The 26,439-nt window shown below is 31.4% G+C and overlaps 1 protein-coding gene across 1 annotated transcript; it reads left to right on the top strand.

The window, feature by feature from the left end:
* Nucleotides 1-371: 371 nt before the first annotated feature.
* On the top strand, nucleotides 372-15,329 carry LOC132746255 (uncharacterized). Its single transcript, XM_060735339.1, has 5 exons — nucleotides 372-4,926; nucleotides 5,275-5,502; nucleotides 6,401-6,479; nucleotides 11,812-11,966; nucleotides 15,085-15,329. Exons 1-5 carry the CDS (start codon nucleotides 4,653-4,655, stop codon nucleotides 15,327-15,329), a joined length of 981 nt encoding a protein of 326 aa, XP_060591322.1. The 5' UTR covers nucleotides 372-4,652.
* The last annotated feature ends 11,110 nt before the right edge of the window (nucleotides 15,330-26,439 follow it).

Here is a 26,439-nt window from a genome sequence, read left to right as displayed (position 1 = left end):
AAGTCTTACCATTTTTTTCCTCTTTGAATATCTGTAGGTGGGGTTCTTTTTCGATGTAGATCGCGGAAACAGGTTTCTCTTGTAATTCTTGAACGATAAAGATGATGAAGACGCGCTTTTCCTTGAAAACACAGTTACATGTCTGCTATGCTTCCTACTAATGTTGTCAATATCACAACATCAATGAAACTGTTACGAACAACCTAATTTATCCTTACTTTCTTCACACCAACATCAGCAGAGATCTCCTGGAGAAGCTATTTTCAATGTGGCCATACCACGTGACTTTTTTGTTACGGTACACGCAGGTTTTTTACCCGAATCAGGCATGTTTTTTTATTTAAACTTTACTCCAACGCTATTGATCAGATAAGGCGCATGGTATCCGTCATTAAATAAGCTACTCACTGGCTGAAGGGAACGGTACAGGGTTAAAGTTATTATTCGGGCAAGTGGCGGTTACACTCGTTATTAAAAATTTGGCTACATAATGTCATTTTAGGTAACGTATTCGTCAAAATTAACCGAAAATATCCACAACTTTATGTTTTGTAAACGGTTCAACACTATACTTATATATAATAGTAAAACTTGTTTAACGTATTACATCCAATGTACTTTGCAGCATTTTTATACGCCACATTGTGTTGTTCGGTGATTATTGTTATGCACCTGGTTGTTCGTCCGTCCGTCTGTCCGAGCAAACATTTTGGGTTTAGGTACTTTATAACGGTAAAAAGAACAAAACATAACAATAGGTTCATTCCGTGATCAAAGGGCTTATGGGCTAGAAGCCAAGGTCAAGGTCACATTTAGTCATTTTGTTTCAATATCATAATTTTTGCCCGCTCTGTATCTTTTGAATCGATAGAAGGAAATATTTTGGCCGAAATATTTATATTGAGACGGTGTGCAGAACACAAGTTTGGACTTAACATTAAACTTGGGCCCACCCCGGGAATTAATTTATTGTTAAAGACTTAAATTGGAGTTTTCGTGTCCGGTCTGTGTCTTTTAAACAGGGGAAAGACATATCAAAGTACTTGACAGAAATGTTAACCATAATAAGACGATGTGCAGAGCGTGGTTTGACCTCTCTCAGGTCAAGTTCACAATTAGTCATTTTGTTTCAATATCATTTTTTTCCGCTCTGCATCTTTTGAACCGATAGGAAGAAATTAAAACATTTTGGAAGAAATATTACTTCTATTGAGATGATGTGCAAAACACAAGTTTGGACCTCGGTCAACCCTGGCTATTAATTGATTTACATGGACTTGTTTAGAAGTTTTTGTAAAAATCGTATTTTTTTAAACATCAAACCCCTAATTCAATTTAAAGGGACTCCACTGAGGTATTTTGACATGGTGGGACTGAAAATATTTTTTTCCAGATAAATGTACCATTTTATGTACGTTTAGATCACTTATCTATGTGCAAACTTTCAGATCACTTCGTTCTTCCAGAATAAATATTCGAATTGTAAAAAAATGACCCAAAATAAAAAGCGTCTAAAAAGCATAAAAATAAGTTCAAGTTATTTCAAAGTATATTTCTTAACTATCTTTGCATATATTTCTATTTAAAGTGTCCCAGCTCATTTATGTAAAGAATTCAAATTTTCTCACCCTGTGACGTTATGTTTTAGGCTTTTAAACCTCAGTGGAGTTCCTTAAAGTTTGTTGTTTTTTTTCAAATTTCACAATAACATTGTTAATGTTTATGTGTGCATTAATTTTATTTTTATGAGATCACGCTTAACATCCATGACATTGTCATGTGTAAATTCGACTTGGGTATTTTGAACAAAAGCTCTTTTTTCCAATTCTGTTATAACTGGTGGTAATAATTCAGACAATCTCTTTCAATATCTTTTGTTTCATATTTAAGGTGATTTTTAATTAGAAAATGTCCTAAAGACACGAAGCTTTAATGAAATCAATAACTTTAAATTCAGGTAATATAGGTCATGTTTGCCTTATCAAAATTGTAATGGCCATATGGCAACTTTCTTTATCTCTTTAGTGCCCCCTGGAATATTAATTAAAAAGGCACTAGCAGACCCCTAAGTAGAAGCACCGACGATCAGTAACCTAATTAGAGACCTTTCTCACTAGAGAAGAAATCTAAATTCCTGGTGGATCTCGAACTTACTTCATGTACTATATAAAATATGAATGTAAACATCAAAGGAACGTCGCTTTCAACGTCAATATTTGGAGCCTTTTAAAACGATTTACAAATTAAGTTTTCCTAAAAAATAAATTTTATTTTTATCACAAACACGCACGCACATATATCCATTAGCTCTTGTTTTTAAAGCATTTTAAATGATATTAGGTCATTGACAATAAGATGCTTGAGTTATTGATAACTGCAATGACAAAGAAGCTTAGAAAGCCCAAAATACGCACACTTTTACCAAAAGGCCATACATGTATATGAAACAATTATTTTTGATTGCAAGTAAAATTGCGGAATGTCTTTGTTTTATGTGAATATTTAGATTATTTAAATAGCTAGTCTAAGACCCGGATAATATTTCTAACAAATATTATGGGGCTGAAAAAAACTTTAATTTGTGACGTGTTAAAAAAAACACTTGCATCACAAGTAGCGTTCTGCTCAAAATTTGATTTTTTTTAACAAATATTTGCAAGGAACATTTATTTCCAACTAACTGCTAATTACTTGTTTAAATTTTTACATACACTATGAGCCGCAAGGTTTATACAGTCATTTATGTACTAAAAATGAATTAAATGAAAGCATAATCGCACACTGAATACTTCCATGTTTTATCATCAGAAAAAAAGGTATAAATGGTTGTTTCAAATGAATAACAAAACAAAACATACATTGTAATTTAGAATTTGCTCCGTTCCCCTTTCTAAAGTTTTTGTGTTCTGTATATCTTTTTAAAGCACTGTATTGTCTACCATTTTATTATATCTTAATGAATGAATGCTAAAACAGCACTGCAATAATGTAAAACATCAACAAGAGTCAATCATAAAGAATGTATATATATCTTTCTATAAAACAGTTAGAAAAAACAGGCCCAGAGATCTCTTAAAATAAATAAAATAATATAGATTTGAACAACAAAAAACTCTCACATTAAAAGTGAAAGCAATTTACTCAGATTTATTTAAAAAAAAACAACAGAAAATTTATGTGTACTGTATCCATTAAAATGACAAGGTAGTCCGTACCATTTCATTATAAATTTATTAAAATATGCTAAAACATCACTGCATTCACTACAAACATTGGACATAACAACTATATAAGATTTAGCAATTATTTTTTAATGAAAGAATGGGAAAAACAGACGAACTGTTAAAAAATTGCTTGTTGTGATAAATAAGTGTGTATTGTTCCCCTCGGTCCCGGCTATGAAAAAAAAAGTACTAGAATGTTCACAAAATATATTCGAGGTTTTTCATATTTTCGGTTTATATAATGACTGGTACGATGTGTCTTATCTGGTCAAAATCGGTTGAGATAAGCAAAGTTATTTATAGAAACATACCCAAAATTCAGGCGGTATGGTCAAATTAATTTTGTTAATTTACAAACCCGTTTATTAATAACTTTTGTAGTGACTTGATCTGTTTCAACCAATGAAAATGTGCATACAGATTTTCGGGTATATCGTAAATGTCCTTTGGTCGTGTAAAGTTTACCTATAAAGTTCAATATCATAAATCTACGTTGTTAAAGCAGCGGTAGTAATGCAAGTGTATTCAACGACTTGCGAACGAGCGTATTTCGTATTAAATATTGTCTGTTTAAAAATAAAACAAGTACTTGATGCTTCAATCTCACCTCAAAATTAATAAAGTTGTCCATTGGCCTACAAAGCATTATCTTTCTAACGGTCATCTTACAGTCATTGCCAACCTCCACAACAACTCTTAAGACTGTAGGCCTAAGTGCTCTCATGTAACTGGTTGGGAGAACCCTTAAGGTATGTAGTCTACAGTGACATTGGCCGTCTGACCACAAATTTTATAGTACTTGCATCGATGAATGCGATTTGTTTGATTCAATTTTTATGTCATTCTATGCAATTGTTAGAAAGATAGATATCCATTAAATGCAATTTAAAAAAATCTGCGTTATAACGAAGAAAATGAACCCCCAACCCAATAGAAGTGTGTATAAATATAGCCATGGCATGTGCATACAATCATGATGAAGCATCCTTGAATCTTTTAAACTTCCAAAGGTTCCACTGAGTACTGTTTTCAATACACAAACAAACTTATGTGAAATAATGATTTATATAGTCACGTTTTTTTCTTCTTTTGGTTAGAAAACAATAAGACTATCCATCATGATCACCTGAGTAGTGAATACGTTGGTATAAATGTGACACAGAGTCTGTTCATGTCAGTAATAAAACCTGACTATTCTAAAATGTCATGTTCTTCATCATATTTACCAATTTATTATTATATTGAGCGGGTTTTTTTTCTATCGAAGGTCTTTTTTCTTTGTTTCACCGGCTAAGTTTGAGTGGCGAATAAAAAATAAAATGTCTACTTAATTATGTTAATGCTAAGTTTTTTGTTGTGCTTTGTAGTCAATTTCCATTCAAAATCACTGTATTTTGTGTACTTCATAAAGTTTATCTTGTGATATAAATGATATTGTGTTACATTAATATAGACATTAGATCAAGATTTGCCATCAAAGATGCTTTCCGCGAAACCGAGTTTTGCTCTGGAGTATTTCCACCGGAGACATATAAATCAAAAGATTCAAATATTAATTTGATTTATCGACGTTGGGATTTGTCGACATATACGTATGCGATCGGCGAAATAAAGGGGCGTGTTGAAGGATTTCGGCTACATTATAAAATATCAGATCATTCACTTCAAAGGTATACTACCGAGGTCAAAGGATCTCACTCAGGTATAAATACAGAGCAAACTCGAAATTAATATCGTTTTATCTAAATACAAAATAAATTTTAGATATTATTTTAAGATCAGCTCAGCAGATACTTCAGTGAAGTTATGTTTATATAAAGGATTTCATTATTATAATATCCTTAATGTATGAAAATTATTGAATATTGACCATTAAATGATAAAAGTCTTCCTTTTGTTTCAATCCTGAAAATTTGAGACTATATACTTAGTTGTTGACTATGGCCAAGTGTTTTGAAGAAGTGCACGACAAACGGTATTTTGTTTATGATATTTAATCCCCTAATGGAACAATAAATATTTATAAATGTAACACGTTCCTTTATTTCAGGGCTTATTTCTTGCTCAGGGCTTTTAAGAAAATGCTATACAGTATTCAATGATGATGTATCATGGGATATTGCAAACCGCAAATGCCGTAAGCGCAGTGAACATCTTGTCACTATAGCATCAAGAATGGAAATGAATTACATACAATACCTTCTACGTTTTGTGTTATATGATCATTACCCTGCTGCGTACAGACGTCGGTTTAACATACCTTATGGAGCACATATTGGTAACTTTTGAAATAAAGTGTGATTGATTTTTTTTCATAAACATTAAAGTTTCATCTTATCAATGTTTCTAGCTTGATTGAAAATAACTATTCAAAATTCTATTTTAATGTTATTATATATTTAGCATAATATGTTACAATGTTTCGTATGTGATTTAAAAGGGAAATACCATATTTTAATCTCGTTTTCCGATACGTTCTGTAATCACAGATAGTATAAGACATAAACATAGTATGATATATTTTTGTGATGAGTTTTAACACATAGAAAGAGATTGAAATACACAAAATCGATTGTTCAACAAAGAGATTAAACGCATAAAAAATTGCAACAAATATTTTTAAATGTGCTTTCTAATAATTTATTAAGTTAGAGCATTTACTATTTGCGTTATTTTATTTTTATTGGAGAAAAAACAACATAACAAATTAATCTCCGAATGTGTAGTTTGTACGTCATCCTTACCGTCCTGTGTTTTTATAACTAACATACGGCGATGTTTTGGGTGAACGAAAAAAGAATATTGTTAGTTAAGTCAATGCTATAAGTACGCATGTAATTATCTATTGAGTCATTGACCTTTATCATACAACGCCTTAAGGGTAAATTGATTCATTATCTAAAATGCAAGAAAAACGTTTGATCAATCCTCGGTATAGTATTAAGTTTATGGGTAGAGACACAATAATGGGTTAGATATGTCAACAACAACAACAAAATGTGTTTCGAGTTTATATTAATGATTCTATGGAAAAATATGTAACACATTTTTAGACACTATTCTTGTATGACTAAACTTATATATCCGCAAACATAAAAATGTTAAATGTTTTGTAAATTAACTGATTTATTCCAGGCTTGTTATAATTCCGTTTCTTTTTGTTTTGATTAAAAAAGGCTTGAGACGACATACGGACAAAAACAAGAAGACAAGATTTAATTGGGTCAACGGCAACAGCGTTACATTCACTGCATGGTAATAAACTTGTGTGATACTACTTAACAACAATTTTGAAGTCAATTATATTTCATTCATATCGACCTTGTGCAGGTAGTCTATAGTGCCTAAAATTTACAAAATGAAATGTGAAAACAATTTACCCAGTAAGAAGGTAAAAAATCATTTTTGTTTAAATATTTTATAAAGTAAATCTACTCTTTCTATTTTCTTTCATATTTGTTTAAGTTTGTCCGTCATTAAAAATAAAGAAAGAGTACTCAAACAATGGCAACAGTATGTATCGAACCAGAGACCTCTCAATCATCAGGCATTCTCTTAACCGACCGTACTGTTGTGAGTTTACGAAAACCTTCACATTAAGCTGGCGTGACTTTCAATTCATGACTTATATACTCCACATTAATTCTCGTAAACTACACGGACCAAACCGAAGTAGGGTCGAATATTTAAATGAGTCCTATAATGTATGCATAATTGACAGGTCAATAAAATCAGACTATACTGAAAATATTTTTATGAAACTTAATATATTGACGAATGGCACTATGGAGTTTAAAGATGTCTTTTTTTCTTCCTATGTTGGAAATTCTGGCTGTGGCAATGAGTAGACTTTAAATATGGCAAATTTAGCACATCAAATGGATCCCGAGATAACGCAAAAAGTGCTGAAAATATTTGTATGAAACTTGAAAAATAGGTAGATGGCAGTCTGGAGATTATGCACATCTTGTTTTGCTATGTTGAAAATTCGGGTAAATATGGCAACAAATAGACTGAATTTCAAGAGTTGTGATTCTAGTTTTAACGCTTTTCCACTATAAGTACTTTATTTCTTAAGGTATTTAATAAAAGTTTTTAGTCATCAACCGCATCATATGTGACAAGGTTTACAATACTGGCACAAAATTTATCAGAATTACCTCTCTTGAACGAAAAAATATTGTTTTTTTAAATACTTTTTTTATTTGTTAATGTATCTACAAACTTAACATAAATGTTTCTTATTATCACTCAAAATTTGTAAGAAGGTCCAATACTCTAGCAAGATTATTTCCACAATTATGTCCCATTTGAACATAGACTTTTTTTTAAATGGTATTTTTACTGCAACTTCTTCATTCTTTATAGGATTTACTTCAAACTCCCATATCATAATATTATGACAAGATTTATAAATCTAGAATTAATATTTCCAGAATTATCTCCCTTTGACTTTTTTCTTAAGCATTCTTTAACTTTCTTATTTCTTCATGGATTTACTTCAAATTCAAAATAAACATTCATTATTAAAACCTACATTTCATTTTTTATATATATTTTTTTATCTTTGTTACTTCTATACATCTTAATGGTATATTTCAAACAAAATTTTTTATTACATTTCTTATTTGTGACTATAAGTTGTATCTTTAAACTTGAAATAATTGTTCTTTGTTACACTCACATCATGTATGACAATGTTCTTAAATCTAGCATCTTTATTTCAAGAGTTATCCTCTCTTTAAGAATTTTGCTTAAAAATGTTATATTTTGGTAACAAGGATGTTTAAAAAATAACTTTAGAGACTCCTGCAGTCTGTCTGTTCATAAGAACTGTTTCCTGAGATCACTTTTAAAAATTTATTCCAACTAATTTAATTAAAATTGAAAAAAGTTGAAACGTTAGTTATACTAATTCATCCTGAGAAAATTGGACCTTTTGATTATCTGTTGTATAAACATAATTTCCTTACTAAGCAGGGAAACATAACACATTACTATGGTATAGACAAATTTAGAACTCAAAAGATTGAAGTTCATTCATGTCATTCATTCAATAGTAAAATTAAATAGCCAATGACCCATCATAATGTTGCTGGGGTTCTAACCGATAGGGGACTTATGGATTTCTTGCAATACAATCATATAATTGCCTGTGTTTTTCATTATTTATTTTTACTTGTATGATATTTGTTTAAAATCTCTACTCTTATCAGTTTTGTTGAATAGTTATGAGAGACAAAGAGTCAATATCGGGGATTTATTTTAGTCATGAGCTCTCCACTTTCGAAAGACGAGCTGAGGTTTAATTCAAAGATTCCTCTGTTTAACTTTCATGAAATCCCAATAAAATGTTTCAAAACTGTACGATTTCAATTATTTTATTTTTATTTTGAATATAAAGACATCACAAATTAACGATTTTAACTTTATAAATTCACAATTAAAATTTCAACTTATCGATAAATCTTCTTAAATGTACGTGTTTAAACTTCACGAATTCGCCATTTCAACCTCGTGACTTAATTAAAAAAAACCTTATAAATTCACGTTTTTAAACCTCCTGTCTTCAACTCAAGATTTCATTATATTGCAATCATATCCCTGCAAACAAAATTTGAAGGGGATATACTGGAGATGCTATATACCTTGTCTTGAACAAGTTACCATGTTATTCTCAAAAGGTGATTTTTACAAACGGTATCGTAAAACATTATACTATGTGGGTGGACCTGTAACGAAGATTGTGGAGCACTTTTCTTTCTTTTAGGCAACATATATGTCTGGTTTGATAATACCCGATTACGATACCTTGACGATATCTTTAATTTAAATAATAAATTTTCACTTTGATCAAATGGTGTCTTAAATCTATCCAAAAACACTTCAACTGAATAAAACGAATTCTTTAAATTTTACATCATTTTTTTTGCATCTTTATATTACAGTCGATAACAATATTATTAACTCAAAAATCTGTTATAAGAGAGATGACTTTGATTAAGTATAGTCAAATATCGATATTTAGATTGAGATGTACTCCATGCAACATCTAACGGGGTATATGTTTCTCAATTAATTAGATTCGCCAGGATATGTAGCCTGAAAGAGGATTTTAATAACGGAATATATTCATTACAAGCAAACTTCTTAAACGGGGCTACAGCTATAAAATTACAGGAATTCTTACTTAATTTTATAATCGTAACTTTAATTTGATTTCAAAATTTAATAGCGATTTGAAAACTCTTTTACGACTAGGGAGTAGCAAGCCTGATTTTCTAAGAAGTTGCGATGAACAAACTACTTAAGATCTGCTGCCTTTTCTAAAATGATTAAACGCTGTATTAAAAAAGGTTATGCCCCTTCTATTTTAAGACATACTGCATGCTTAGTGTCCAACCCTTTACAGTTGGACACTACGCTTTCTTCTTCTGAAAACATCTGATCAACCAAGTTGAAGACTCAATGATGAACAGTTGTAAAACCCCATTGATACTGAATTATCTTAATTATCCTCTTCTGTCTTTCTTCGGTCAATGTAAATGATTTTCTTGCTGCTCTGTCTTCCTTTAAGACATTAAGTACTTTTCTTTTGGAAGTTGAGTTTACTTTTATATGTATCTACATGATCATTTCTTTGCTTTACTTATTTCATCTTTTGTAACCATAACAACGGTTAGAATATCACTTGGCGGGAACTCAAACGTTCCAGCAGTACTTATGCTGCGGACCGGTCCAGGTGGCACCCCTCTGTGTTCCTCAGATTTAGTTCTTGTTTATTGTTACATACAATTGTGTGGATACTAAATTTTCCTTCTGTTTTTCGTCTTCGGTAAGTTTTTCCCTTTTTTTTAATTTACCCCACCCTTAACCCGTCCTACCTCCCCCTGATTTTCTGATTAATAAGAACATCCAGTTTGGTTAAGTCCTTGTACCACACACTGTTTGGATGTTCTGATGTGCTCATTGCGGATGTTTCTGTGTTGGGGGATGCCTTCATTGAATGTCTCCCTTCCTTGTTTATTTTTTTTTCATATTGTTTGACAGTTTTACCTGATATTTATTCGCTTGTGTTTATTTTGAATGTTTGAAACTTTTGCAAATGTTTTGTTTACCAGTTGCTGTACTTTTATACTTACCTGGGTTTTCTTGCATTTTATTGAAGTGAAAATAATCTATACTTTTCTTTCATTAAAAGTCAGCTTTTTTATACAATTTAGTATGAAAAGATAAAATGACACCACCTTCGCAATTAATTAGTATGCATTTATTTCCAAAAGAAGATATCAGATATTAATATATCTCGCAGATAGGTAAGAGTTCATGAAGCTGGCTGCAGGTCCTGATAATCTATAATGTTTTTAACTTGTCCAAAAATGTGACACGCCATCAAAAGACTTTGATAAATCCACTAAGATAGCAGCCGCATAATTATTGTTTTCTTCAATCCTCAAGAAGTCTTTATTGTGTAGTGTGGCTACCATGACATTTTACTTAAAGCACAGCGTTTATTATCAAATATTTTAAACATAATCAGATGACTGACCAATTGGTACTTTTTTTTCCAAAATTGTTGATGGAATAGGCAAAAAACTTCTAGCCTACTGCCATAGCATCATTTGTGTTCAATAAATGTTTCACTTGTGCTAGTTTAAGTTTTGGAAGAAATACATTGCATTTAATTGTGGTATTTGTAAGGTTTTTCAGAGGTTTAACAAACCAGGGCTTGCTGAAATTTTGGTTACATTCATAACAGTCTCATAATCACACATCCATCAACATGCAAAACTGCTCTTGATGGTATTTGGTCATATTTAAGTATCCTACAAGTAACTGTAATACAATGTGTAGGAGCAATGACAGCCATCAGCCAGTAGGATAAGGTAATAACCCCAAGTTCGTAAGGCAGCTTTCAAGAAAGTCAATGTTCTTCAAATTTCTTGTCGCTTCTTTACCCACCTCTCAACAATTATTTGTTGTCTGTTGAAATCCACGAAAACTTATATTTCTTTTCAATAGGCGTAAAATTTTCAAATCCAAATCAAATTCCTTCAAATCCAACACAATATTTTTTCCCTCGTTAATGAAAGCGGACCAGACCCTCGCATAGGATAGCCTTGTATGTTATTCCGCCGATTTTACGGATAAAAACTTGTTACTTTTGTATCTTCTAGAATTATATGTTTTATATATTTAAGTAACGATCATTATAATTTTTCAATGTTTATCATGAAATAAAATAAAATGAAATGAAGTCACACAGTTGAAATTGGTCAAGACTTGATTAAATGTCATGATAAAATGTTGAAATCGTTTATTCGTGTATTCGAAGACGCGAATTCATGAAAGTTAAATTCTTGATTTCAAGAGGTTTTGAAAAAATGATGTCAAAAAGGTGAAATCCTTAAGTCAAGAAGTTGACATCCCTCATTTGAAAACGTAAATGAATGAATGAATAATTGAATTTACGAAGTTTAAATCATGAAGAAAACTAAAAGGATAAAATTGTAAAAGATAAATTCCCTACTGTGTACTATATCTATAACATTTCTGAAGGGATCAAGCTTGTTTTTAACCACTGCAGGGAAAGCGGACAACCTGCAATAACAGATTGTACCCGTACGTTATTCCAGTTTTTCAATACCGAAGCACTTTGGGGGACTGAAGATTGTTTGAATAATAAGGTCGAATTTTACATCTGTGAGAAACCGTTTTTAGATGACGGGAATCACACAAAAGGTATATTTCATTGCTATTTTTACACTTGTTTTTGAGACAGGAACATAATAAATAGTTATGATTTTCAGATTTTTAATCATTTTTTTTTTAATTCTAAGGAATTTATTTAGTAGTTATAATACCTTTTTTCCTTTTTTTTCTTCTTTTTTTTTTGACTGGCACGTTTTTTCCTTTTGCAACCTTTACAATATATATCATAGCTGAGAGACCTTTGCATATTAAATAAATTGTATAGTACATGCCGTGCAGTGATTTATCCGGGATGTGGTTATCTTTCATAGCTGAGAGACCTTTGTCTGTTTTGTGTTAAAAGTAGGAATCTAATGACTGCTACGTATCCTCCGTTCTACCAAAATAGAAGTCACCGTTCGTTCTCAATGAGACCATGATGGTATTAACTAGTCTTTGTACATAGACATGTAATCTGTAAGCCGTACATGTTTGGTTAATAAATATATTACGTGATTAAATATTTTTTTCATAAATTAGTGTTCATGAAACTGTCATAAATACAAGTTAAGAGAAGATAAATTCATCGTTAGAAATAAGATAAAACTATTGTATGGCAGCAAAACAATAACGCATATTTTGATACTTGATATTTATTTTGATAACCTCCCCAAATCGTAAAATCATTATGATTCAGACATGAATATCATTACGATTTTAAACATTATTTTTGTATGTTCAGAAATAGGTAATGCTTAAATGAAATATAGCATCTAAGAAGAATAATAACTATATTTCAAAGTTTCATACAGCTATGTAATAAAGTAAATAAATCAATTAAGAATACTTTTATTTTGAAACAATTATTTTACTATGGCCTTTTATATCGTAATATTAGACATATTTGTACATTCTGTTTCATCTGAAAGGCTGAAAGATGACCCCCCCCCCCCGAATTGACTAGACACAACTGCATTATATATAGCAAAGTTCAATTGTAAAGGAAACAAAGCAAAATCTATCTTTTCTGAGGTCAAAGAGCCTAAAGATTTGATTTTTTGAATTGTTTGGCTGAGACTCTTTATACAGAAAGATTAATTGAGTTTATTGAGAAATAATTAGAAATAAAAAACGCAAATTGGCAACCATTTTTGTCATTTTTCACACTAAGAATTATTATTCTGAAAAAACGGCTCTGAAATTTTGCTCTCAAGTTATTGGTTTATACCTTCATCAAATAGAACATTAATATCGAAAAGTTATCTCATACCTCATGTCATGCATTGCTTGAACATCCCCAATGCATGCAGCCTTGTCTGGGGGTATTTAATGATGAATATATGAGAACATTATTATATGCTTCAAATGGCAAAATGTCAAAATCAATTCACTGTGGATAGGCATTCTTAAGAATTTGAGCAAACAGGCTTTTTTAGTCAAGGTCCTGTGACTTTGACCTGGTGACCTCAAAATCAATAGAGTCATCTACTTATCATGACCAATCTTCATATCAAATTTGACGAATTAGGTCAGAGGACTTTTAAGTTATTAAGTGGATAAGTGTGTTTTAGTCAATGCCCCTGTAACTTTGACCTTCGACCCAGTGACCTCAAAATCAAAAGGGGACATTTAATGATCATTACTAACCTCCATGCCAAAAATGAAAACTGTTGCTCAAAAGATTCGAAAGTTATTAGGCTGACAAGCTTTTTTAGTCAAGGCCCCTCTGACCTTGACCTTTGACCTGGTGACCTCAAATTCATCTACTTATAATAGGCAAAACAAATAAAAGACAATCAATTTTCAGGCTAAAATTATAGATTTGACCTCAAATATCAGTGTCAACTTTATGTCAATGTAAATATCTTACAGTATATCTTAGAAAACGTCGTCACAATTTTTCCATTTAGGTTGTAATAAATTATTTGGATTTGTTTTGAAAAAGAAACATAATAATTAGTTGAGTTGAGGGTCATGTGCATTTGAAAGTCAATGTCATACTTTAATTATTTCATTTGGCAATGCTTAAGTGTTGTTTTATCTTTGTATAAATCATTTCATATAAAACAATGGTTTAGTAAGTTGTATGAAATCCAATCAATTTGACTTTGAGATTCAAGATCACTTATATGAACACTTTGTTGGAATTTCTTTATTTGACACTTGTTTCCTTTAACTGTTGTTTAGTCTACAAATGAATCAAGTTCGTCTATTAATTACAAAAAAATTATTTAAATAAGTTGGCAGTTGGCATTGACGGTCATTTCATAACATTATAAATAACTACTTACATTAATTATTTTTTAATAACAAAGATGTAGCTTATTCTAGCAAAATGCTTTTTACTATATAAATGTCAGGATCAAGTGTGATTTGTTCTATTTTTATGTAATGTTCAATTGAAGGATTGTAGCTAATATCAAAATCCTCACAGACATTTTAACCCTACCATATTCCCTAAGATGATTAGCATTTCGCGTATTCTTCGAAGGGCATAAAAGCGATACAGAAAGAGTAGTTTTAATTATTATAAAACAATGCGATAAATAATTCGAGCAGTTTAAAGAATAGTATTGTGATACCTTACCGATGAAAAGGCTAATATACGCAATTGAATTAAACATTTTGCATGTATGCATTCAGTGTCTTTCAGTTGTATAAGAAAATATTGGGCTATCTTTAATCATCATTAGAACGATGCAATTGCGCGAACCTTCATACCAAATCAGTTTACCACCCTCTCCTCCACCCAAGCCTGTATAATATCGTTGTGCGCGCAAGGAAAATAAAAATGAGTTTTGTTCTCAAACGAATCTATATACGGAGCCTCATAAGTGGCATTACACGCTTTTTTATTGTTTACATATTTTGTATCAATCACTTCGTTGGAACTAAATGTGAAAGCTAAGTGTTTACTCTTTAGACAAAAGTACATTTTCATGACGACCAAATTAAACAGTGTGTTATGTCAATACTTCTATATCAATATGATATACTTGTATTTGATCAGTTGAAAAAGATCAAAACTCTCTTTTATTTACATTCAGTTATTATAAAAACGTCCCAGCATCATCAAAGTTTGTATAGAGATATAATCTGACATTGTATTTGCCTTTATCTTGATACATTATAATCTCTTAAAATATTTTTTAATGATATTTTCATTTAGATCACAATCTCTCACAAAATGCAAGTACGGATACAATGTTAAAATCTGATTTACCCCGCCGACACAATTCCGGGGCGTATTTCCGCTGTACAAATAGCAAAGAGTGGATATCTATGTTAGCTAAATGTGATGATGTCATTGATTGTATTGATGCTTCGGACGAAGTCATGTGTTTGCATGGCAATAGTGGTAATATGTTCTGTTCATTATATTTCTTTTTAAAAATCGTTATTTTTATTTTGTGAATAATTAAACGCTCCATTATGGCGTTCATTTTAAGTGTTATTTTAATACTTAGAAATAACGAAAATACTTCCTTAACATATACATTTAGTTAATTAAAATAAGTTGGTGACTGAGTGTTTGATTGCTAATAAAGTTGTTTTATCAATACAATTATTTGATTTGATCGTTTTGACTCAATACTGTTAACATATCCTTACTTCGTGATGACTTTTGTCCCTTTCTTTCCTTGTGGACGAAAAATTGATAGATTGATGTAAACCACAAAAAGGGGAAAGATACATTTATATTTTTATTAAACAAATATAGTACATATTTCGTTTGTGTAGAATGGTGAACAAGATGAGTTTTCTTGTGACAAGGAAATTGATTTAAACTGAGTCGTATGTGCACTTTAAAAACCGGGGCTGTGTGGACGGGAAAGAAATTGTGTGGTAAAGCTTTTATATGTTTTCAAAGATTACCTATAAATAAACATACTTAAAGTTTGTTTGTTTCAATGAAATCGTTCTTATTTTGGGTTTTAAATGTTTTCCAAAATTGTAACCTACGCGTTTACTCTCAACTGTATTATTTTTAAATTTATACAATTAATGAGCCTATTTAATTTGGCTTTCCGCCTATTAACATTTATGCAACTTCAATTCGAATGGTGGCCACTAAAATGGTAAGTCGGTTAAAGGTTATTATTACAGAGTTTAAAGAAACTCATTTTCTTGCTTCACTTCGTTCGCTCGAAAATTAGTTTCTTAAAATTCTGTATATAACTTATAACCTATACTTTATATATTTTACAATTTAAATAAACTTTTTTGACTTTTCACAGAAGCCAAGTAAAATAATTGTATGTAATACATAGCGGGTTTTCATTGGGAATCAAGCATTGTTCACCAAGAGAGATATGAGGAATGAATTCCAAAAAATGACTGCCTCATCTATATATATAAAATTGAATCCTTGATAGATTTCGATGAGAAAAATCAAGATTTTTACCCCTCCAACGCTATTTTTACACATTTGTCAAAGTCTGATAAAATCAAAACTTCACGGTTGAAGTATTAATAATTATCATTTGATACAAAATAACAAAGTACTCTTTGAAAACAAAAATATTGAAAATTAGAAATAAGCCCCTAATTTTGATTCATAATAGGAATATATTGAACTTAACTATTGAAGAAAGATTACCCAACGTTGTGAGTTTTTGTTGTGAAAATAGACAATGTATAATAATATATTATTATTATTGAAGAAAATAATGTCAAAGAAATGTTTAAAATGAGTGTAGAGTTATAATTTTCTTTCATGTTTAAAATATTTTGAGTAGAAACAACCATTTTGCTGCCTGATTTGTTAGCTGAGTGCTATTATGTGCTTCTTTACAATAACCGATATGAAAATTGTTTTTATATTAAGATGTTTATACACCATATGCCAGGAATACAACGATTCTTTATTTATGTATAAAATAGAGAACATAGTAATCCCTAAATAAAGTTCAAAAACTTTTTTAACGGCACACTCTGATCTTTTATAAACATTTGTATAAGTTTCCAAAATATGTAATGTTAAGTGAGCGAAAGACTTAGCTATGAAAGAACCCTACTTTTATGGATTTACCACCAATATAACACATTATGTGTATATCCCTTGATAATTTTGATTTCCTCGTAATTTTCCGATCATTTATTGAGAGCACACTCAGATAAATTCATATTTGAATGATATTTGTGTCGACACTTAAAAAAGCGCTAGAAGATAACAGCGTTTTTATTTTTGGTCACAAATATAATCAAAATTATATATATATATCCAAACACGTATACTGTGTAAATATATACAATATATAACACACGGTTCTAAGTTTTTTTAACTTTTTATGTTGCTGTTAAATTGATTTTTTACGAACTCTTAAAGATTACCCAACGTGTGATGATGAAACTGAGTTTCGTTGTGAAAATAGACAATGTATTCAAGCAGTCAATCGATGTAACGCTGAATACGACTGTTTCGACAAAAGCGATGAAACAGATTGTGGTTTGTATTTGACATTTTATTACAGTGTAAAACAACTTTAAATATAGAAATATTTTATTTTTGATGTATTCTCACGTGCAGTTTGTAACATTCATTTTGGTATCTAAAAACAATGTAGACAATACCTCTTTTAATACTTTTTATTAACTATAGTCGGATGACAGCAAAAACAATATCGAAATAGAAATTTTAAAATGCCGCCCTATTATGAAACGACATTTGAAAAAAAAGTAAGTCGCAACAATACCAACGAAATTGAGCTTCAAACAAAATCACTGGCTTTGCATAAAAATGGTACTATAGTCTGTCCCACCAAATTTGAATATTCCATTTTTTATTGAATATAATGGTATAATCATTTAAATTAATATCATGGTAATCCTGACGTCAATATCTCTTGGCATGTTTTTCATTTTTTCCATAAAGTCAGTAATATGGTCAAAATGTTAAAATTATATTTTTCCCCGTTGACCTACGTTGTAACCTGACGTGACGTCCATTTCAAAATGGCGGCGCCCATACAGACGTCATTTAGGACTCGTCTCACAATTAGCGTGAAATGTACTCGGTAATTATAAAAAAAAATGGATTATTCTTATTTATTTACTGATCAATAGCTGTATGTTATCATTGAAATGAAAAATGAGAACAAAGTTGCTGTCAATAAGGCAATTTTACTAGCAAACCATTATTTAAAATAATCAATTTAAAATCATTTGAAGTGAAATATCAGTAACCGCTTTAAAAATTATAACACACAAAGATTTATATAATTATATAATTACCATGATGTACTATCGTATTTTATATTCTTTTTGAGAGAAAAAGAGCAATATTATGAAGTGCTTTTCAATCAAGCGCGTATGTTGAATACCACAACGCGTCGTAAGGGAACACTAGCTAGAAGAGTAAAAAAATGGTTAGAAATCGCCAACAAATATTACATTATCATGCAAATCTGACAAGAAATATATAGAAAGGGGATCTGATTCACTTTATTGGCCGTATCACGACAAAACCAACGTAATGTGTTTTCGACCAGCATGGATCCAGACCAGCCTGCGCGATCAGGATCCATGCTGTTCGCTTACAAACCCTATTACAAGTAGAGAAACTAATAGCGAACAGCATGGATCCTGATCAGACTGCGCGGATGCTGGTCGCAAACCCACTATGTTGGTTTTGTCGTGACACGGCTCAATTATGTTAAAGTATTGGTTAGTCTGGTTCCCGGTCGTACTTTGTATCTTAAAATAACGATAGTGGTTAGGGGCAGGTAATCCAGACTAAGTATTGTTTTGCACAGTGTCTGTTTGAACTAGCTCATTCGCTAATGAGAGAACACAGACTCGCGTGCGAGGAAAAATGTAAATTATAAGAATATAAACATGCTGTCCAGTTTGAGCAACCAAACGTTGGCCTATACATTTTAAGCTCGTAAATACAGATTAATTTTCCGTCTCATAATTTAACAAAATATCCAGAAATACCGGCAGTGATTTGATATTATTATTATAAGAATAAGATTGAATTGGAGCGTTCAATAAGGGACAATAACTTGTTTGGGTTTTTTGTAGACTCAAAGTGTTACATACTATGTTAATATGAAGTGGAGATCGAGTCAAAGAGAAACACAGAGTGATGTCCTCAATAATGTTAGCGAAAATATACAGTGAATAAACAATAGCTATATTTTTCGCGGGAGAAAAAATACCACATATGGTATATTTTGTAGCTAAAAGAGTAGGATTTACCGAACTCTTGAATAACGAGATAATTTGTAGGGAAATTATTTCTGAGAAATATACAAAATAGTCTAAAAACATAAAATCAAAACGAAGGTTATATGTGAATTAATGGAAAAAGTATTGTACTGTCATAGATTCATGTCAAAAGTGTGTTTAAAATTATTTAAATGTTATCAAAAGTTTTATTGTTAAAATATGAATTGAAGGTGTACTTTTAACAATTACTGCAAAATCTGGGTATACAAAAATTATTTTAAATGCCATCAAGACAAATTTATCTCCCTTAAAATTATCTGTATGAGGTTACTTATGCCTTTAGAACCGCCCTCTGTCAATGCCGCTACTGGAATCATCCATAAAAAGCGCGAGGCATTATTGTTACGTCATATATTTCGTAACTTGTTGTTGACGTAATAATGTTGTTTTTTTTCTTAAACATTGTGCTGTCGAACTAAAATTGATGGGCCGTTCTTGAATTATGGATTTGGAACATACTGAATTATGATGTGTTTCATTTACATATTTCATTTGCTAACCCAGATAACTGCACAGATGGAACAATGTTTAAATAATGAGACGGATTATAAAAAAACTGGATCATCATAAGTGTACACACGCCCGTTTAACTCACAACGAGTGAAAAATGTCCATCGGTTAAAATGTTGTGAGCAACTTCCGTTCCTCGTTGTGAGCACCCGTCTAGGTCGTTTGACACGATAAACAAGGTGAGTTTTTCATGATTTTTGAAGATTACAGACATTTATGTAAAAATATTGGAATGCAGTTAGCTAGCGATGTGTTTTCCGAATATGCACGTGTAAAGATATTGCCTATTGGTCGACAATTTGATGGAAATTCCGTGCGACGCAGTCACTCGCGGTAGCTGGAAAACTGGAGACAACTTCTCTCAGTACCAAATTTAACATTAAAAACGTCGATTTTGGTGTCGTTATGTGCATTCTAACCTTAAACAGATGCCTGCACGTCTTCAGCGTAAATTATTTCATGAAAGTCTTCATAGAAACGAAGATATACCCTTATTTGCTTTAATCCTCGTTGTGAGCACCATAACCTCGTTGTGAGCAAGACAAGCGCAGTACGTGTCTGGTTTAAATATGTTATTCAGATGGTGAAAATATAATTTTTAATCTACCAAAGCAATTAAAACGTTTTTGCACAGCAGCATTTCTTCAGTCCGTCAATCTGTCCGAAAACTTTAACATTTGCCATAACTTCCTCATTAGTAAACGGATTTGATTCATATTTGAACACAACATCCTTTAGCACAAGACCTTCCTACGGACCTGTAATTTTTACCTTGACCCCTGAAAGGCCTTTACATTGAAGGTCAAATTGTCCAAAAACATTTAAGATTGGCCATAATGTCCTTATAAGTAAATCAATTTAATTCATTTTTAGGCACAACACCTCTTTGGACAAGGCCTTCCAACTGTAGTACTATTCTTTTCAGTGATTGGACATGGGGTCGTTCATGGAGAGACCGAAGCGAGACATCAAGTATGTACTTGCTCTGGTCTGAAAAAGATTAGAACTACTAGAAAAACTGTCAGTGATGCATAAAAATCAAAAGAAAAGTTTTGGTCATGTCTCTATTCTTTTCAGTTAAACACACTGTAAAATCAGCTAACCCAAACTTGTACCAGTGGTGAAACATCTGAGAAGTCATGAAGATTCATGATGAAAATGCTATTTAAATGCCAAACACAGACTGTCTGTGTCATGAGCTTTCTAGGAAAGACAGTGCAACTAAAATCATGAAAAATGCTCGTGTACAGAGCAAACAAACGCTGAGAACTATTTTAATCTGTTATTATGCGACTATCGGTTTTCGCGGAGGATTACTTATTTAGTGTGTTGTAAGTTTTAACACTTCACAAGTATATTCTTAGCTTCATAGATAATAGCAAACATGTTAATTTATGTATTTAATTGCATATACTTCGTGTTGCCAGAGTTAACATAGAGGGCAGTCTGTGTGATATAAACAAGCATGTTTTTATCCTGATCTTCATTCATGTTAGACTGGCCAAGTTATGTAGACAAAGAAGAACTATTGCAAAGAAAAACTATTGTGCGAAAACGTTTTGATTGCTTTTGGTAGATTGAAAATTGTATTCTCCCCACTTGAATAACATATTAAAACCAGACACGCACTGCGCTTGTCTTACTCACAACGAGGTTATGGTGCTCACAACGAGGATTAAAGCAAAAAAGGGTATATTTTCGTTTCTATGAAGACTTTCAAATAATAATTTACGCTGAAGTCTTGTGGGCATCTGTTTTAGGTTAGATACACAAAACGTCACCAGAACCGACGTTTTCAATGTTAAATTTGGTTCTGAGAGAAGTTGTCCCCAGTTTTCCAGCTACCCCGAGTGACTGCGTCGCACGGAATTTCCATCAAATTGTCCACCAACAGGTAATATCTTTACATGTGCATACTCGGAAAACACATCGCTAGCTAACTGCATTCCAATATTTTTACATAAATGTCTGTAATCTTCAAAAATTATGAAAAACTCACCTTGTTTATCGTGTCACACGTCCTAGATGGGTGCTCACAACGAGGAACGGAAGATGCTCACAACATTTTTACCGATGGACATTTTTCACTCGTTGTGAGTTAAACGGGCGTGGTACAGTAGGAGTCATGCCATTCAGGAGTTTCAAAGTAAAAAAATGGGATTTACGGAACTGGATAGAAATTGGCAATGAAGGAATCTTCAGAATGCGAATTTGTCGTGACGTTTATTAAGATCTATTTCGAAATCCATAGGGATTCTTAAAAGTAAGTGCAATTTCTAGATCTACTCCATGTGACTGATGTTCTTGTTGCTTATTTTTTAAAGTTTTTCTATCATGCATTTCAACGAAACTGTTACATCTTATAGATCCAGCTTTGTAAAATAATCATGAAACGAGCCCGAGAGCATCATACACATTTTCGAAACATGACACGTGCTTTCTCCCGTTCATCTTCAAATGAAGAGTACTTCGGCAATGGCTACGGAAAATAAACAACAGATACTTGCCGTAGAGAAATGAAACTTTGCTTTTACAAGAAAATTAGACACTTTAGAGAAAAATCATGAAAAATCTCGAGGGTGACTTTTTTTAAGTTTACAAAAAAGTTTTAATTTCTATTCAACGTCCTTTTGTTAATTCATACAAAGCAAAAGTTCATTTCCATTTTTAATGGGACAGACTATATAACTCTATTGAGTGCAAAGCGTTATTTTTGTAAATGTGATTTCTCCCAGTTTGCTATTTCTTTTATGTTTGTTTTTATTCTTTAACTAAATAATAATAAAAAATAAATAAGTAAAAAGCACTGAAATGAGTACAAGCTATTTTTTCTTGTTTAACTTTTAATTAATTTCAAACTGATGGTAATCATAGAGTATTATTGGGTTATCATACTTAATTCTATAGGACGACTTCACAGGTTTTACCTATTTTGAAGAAGTCGGAAAAACGTTTTGCTGCGGTAAACGAGTCTAACAGTTTCAGCATTGTTTTCAAAAATGAATAATGACCTCTTTAATTCATTCGAAAATGAGGCTACAGGATAAATTTTGATATTGATATTTTTGACTTTTTTAAAATGAAAATCTGACTATTCGTTGTACGATATGCATGTGATCTAAATATTTTTGGAACATCACGTTGTAAAAGTGTTGAAAGTTCATTGAATTTTATTAGTGTAAAAATGTCTTTCTATACACTCAATTGACGAAGGTAGTTACTTGACTTTTACAAGTCTTTAGTATTCCCACTGCCCAGCTTTTATGTTGCAATACATATTCAATATTTATATCAGTCAAATGCTGTCAGTTACATAATGAATTATATCAGTTAATCGGAACAGAGAATAACAGAATCCAAAACAACAAAATTGAAAATGTTGCAGGCTCGGTAACTGTCCCTTTCATGGATGGTACTGAACGTCCACGCCCCCTAGTACCGGATTTAGCAAAATTCAACATTTAAACACGAAAATTATAACATTTTGAATTTTGAAACATCCGCATCATGGAAGTTAGCATGGAACATTCAATATGATACTCCGTGCCATTCCATTTACAGCGGAGAATGGTCCCCAAGAAAAAGGATGTGCCCTAAACGAATAAACAATGGGCGGAACTAAACAAAATGGTATTTTAAATAGATCAGAGGTTATGAAGCCTGTATATTACAGATAAGACGTCAAAAGACAAATTTAAAAGGCAGGCAAAATATCCTGAGGGTGATTATATGTTATTCAAGTTTGAAGACCCACTTCGGGTTCAAAAGGTCAAATAAAAGAAACTAAAACACCAAAAAAAACAACAACATGTACACACAACAATAATGTTCTGCTGAACAGATAATAAAATATCTTTGATTATATGTGATATCTGAATTATCAATACCTTTTGGTTATATTGAAATAAGACCATTTTATCATGAGACGAATCAGCTGACTATCATCTTTAAATTCATTTACAGTATTTAAATTTGTTCAGAGCGTTTCTTTATATTAATAGATTTTTATTAAAATGAATTAGACATGCAACCTGCACCGTCTACAATGTTTTTTTCCTTGACAACCTTTTATATAAGGTCAACACTTTTTTCTATTCATCAGTTCTAGGAAATAAAATTCTTACTAATACTATGTCGAATTGTGTTTGAAAAATCTCTATTTACAGTTTTGATTAAGTAATCAACAACCATTTGGCCTTCCGATTTATTCTCTCTATGCTATCGCCATATAAGCGTTGTTAGCTGTGTGGAGTCCGTAAAATGTCGCCCTGTTTATTCTAAGGTGTTATATCACCAATCATTGAAGGTTGTTTAGTACGACATTATTGTTGTGTTTGTGGTACTTTTAGTTCTTTTCGTTTTGGCTTATTCCAGGCGGGTGGTTAATGTTTCACATACTTGAAATAATGTATAATGACCCGTAGGATATGTGTTCTGCTATACAAATCAGTCTTTCTACATCTTATTAGTGATGTGCAGGCTTCATAACCTCCACATAATATTTTACTTGGGGCCATACGCTGTTTTTTATTGAATTACACTTACGTGTTGCATTGAAAGTTTCATGGCATGACCGTTTGAACGCATCTGTGTATGTTTATAAAATCAGGTATTTACAAATACTATGTTTAAAGGTTCAGTGTATAAAATTCATATTATAAATGATAGATACACAATGTAAACATTTATATCTTTGTTCATTCAAGGTAAACCAGTCTGTTTCTGTTGTTCAAACAAAATCTTTTTTTTTTCTAAAGCATCATTAATGCAGTGTACTTTCTGTACAAATATGGATATTTAATTTATATAAGATCTGCATGACATTAAGTTTTTTGTCCGACAACAAAAACAAAACAATAAAAATATTTTTTTTATTAAAACTGTGTTATAAACGTAATAAAATACTTTGACCATTGCTTGGCTTGTCATCTTTTTATATTAGGTGAAATATTTACTTTCTCGTCAATTTAGTAGTGAATGTTGACAGATATTTGCTGGAAAAAGAATTGTTTTAAAAATAAATGACTCAGTTGACGTAAACATTCCCTATTCTTAAATCTCTGAAATGAAAAGCATAAGAGTACTTTTCATAGCTGAAATTTTCATGTGAGTTATCCTTGTTAAGAAGACGTTTTAGGCTTCACAACGTATTGTGTTAAAATTTTACAAGCAGATCATTTATTGTTCATGTTAATTTGTAAAAACAAATATAACTTCAGCGGCGACGAAGTAAGAATTTATCATGTATCATGCCATATCATTTTTTCATTTTACTTCATTTTACAGAAAAACTAGAGTTTTTTGGCGATGAACCTCCATTCTAAAGTTTAAATTGCATTTAAGATATCGATTTTGAGACTGATAAAAGGATAATCACAACATTGAGATATAATGATTTGTAATGTTATCTGGCAGTTTGGTTTGAAGTAATTAATATTGTCAAGTTTGGAATTACTGCATTCTAAATAGTAAACAACAACAGCAATATCTGGGTTTAACAACTAATGTCGAGTGACCGGCTTGTCTTTACAGTGTTTTTAGGCACATTTTGAACTATGCGCAAATTAAAATAAAATAAAGTCATTCAATATGTTAACAATGCTTATCTTTGCGAACCTAACTGAAAGTAACTGGTATGTACATGATAAATGTCCCTGTTGTTATCGCAGAAATTAACAGAAAGCTTTCTTTTAAACAAAGCAGGAACATATGATATCGCTGCTACTTTATTATTCAACGAATGGCTCTATCTTAGTCTATGTAATTTTAACTAGTTTTTAAGTAGTCTTGTAATTTGTGTTTTAACTAATACAAGTATTATATATATACGGCAAAAACACTAATGGAACTATAACGAAAATTACTTGCGCATTATTTCACATTGAATTGAGATTAGTATTATAGTTTTAATACTTGAACCACTCAAGTTTAAAAGGTCAAATAAAAGAAATTAAAAACACCAAAATATGTACACACAACAATAATGTTGTGCTGAACGATTCTCATAGATAGAAAATATAACATCTTTGATTATATGTGAAGTCTTAAATACTTATACCTTTTGTTTATATGGAAATAAGACCATTTTATCATGAGAAAGAATCAACCGACTATCCTCATTAAATTTATTAACAGTAGTAAAAATTGTTCAGAGCGTTTCTTGAAAATAGGTTTTTATGGATATGAAGTCGTCAGGCAACCAGCACCGGCTGCAATATCGTTTTTCCTTGACAACCGTTTATATAAGGTCAACAGTATTTTTCAATTCATCATTTCTAAAAAATAAAATACTTTCTGATACTGTGTCAGATGTTGTTTGAAAAATTCAATAATTACAGTTTTTATTACAACTATTTGGCCTTCCGATTTAAAGCATGGAATCATTCTCTCTATGATATCGCCATATCAACGTTGTTAGCTGTGTGGAGTCCGTAAAATGTCGCCCTGCTTTTTCAAAGATGTTATATCTCCAATCCTTGAAGGTCGTTTAGTGCGACATTATTGTTGTGCTTGTTATACTTTTAGTTCTTTCGATTTGGCTTTTTCCAGGCGGGTGGTTATTTTTCCAGGCGGGTGATTAATGTTTCCCTTACCTGAAATGCTGTATAATCACCTATAGGATATGTGTTCTGTTATTAAAATTGGTCTTTCTACATCTAATCAATGATATGCAGACTTCATAACCTTATCAGAGACATAAGTAAGGTTTTAAATGTTTGCAACGTAGACAATAATATTTTGGACAAACTAGCAAAAGTTAAATTAAAGTTAAATTCATTTT

The sequence above is a fragment of the Ruditapes philippinarum genome, unplaced genomic scaffold (assembly GCF_026571515.1).
Source record: "Ruditapes philippinarum isolate M1 unplaced genomic scaffold, ASM2657151v2 ctg11822_1_1_1_1, whole genome shotgun sequence".
Lineage (NCBI taxonomy): Eukaryota > Metazoa > Mollusca > Bivalvia > Venerida > Veneridae > Ruditapes > Ruditapes philippinarum.
The sequence above is the reverse complement of the archived record's forward strand: the minus strand, read 5'-3'. Positions and strand labels throughout refer to the sequence as shown.

Bases quoted from the DNA above. Each gene is read 5' to 3' on its own strand.
- LOC132746255 (XM_060735339.1), top strand. From the start codon at position 4,653: ATGATATTGTGTTACATTAATATAGACATTAGATCAAGATTTGCCATC. The intron at 4,927-5,274 runs GTATAAATACAG...CCTTTATTTCAG, and splicing joins GGTCAAAGGATCTCACTCAG to GGCTTATTTCTTGCTCAGGG. The intron at 11,967-15,084 runs GTATATTTCATT...ATTTTCATTTAG, and splicing joins TGACGGGAATCACACAAAAG to ATCACAATCTCTCACAAAAT.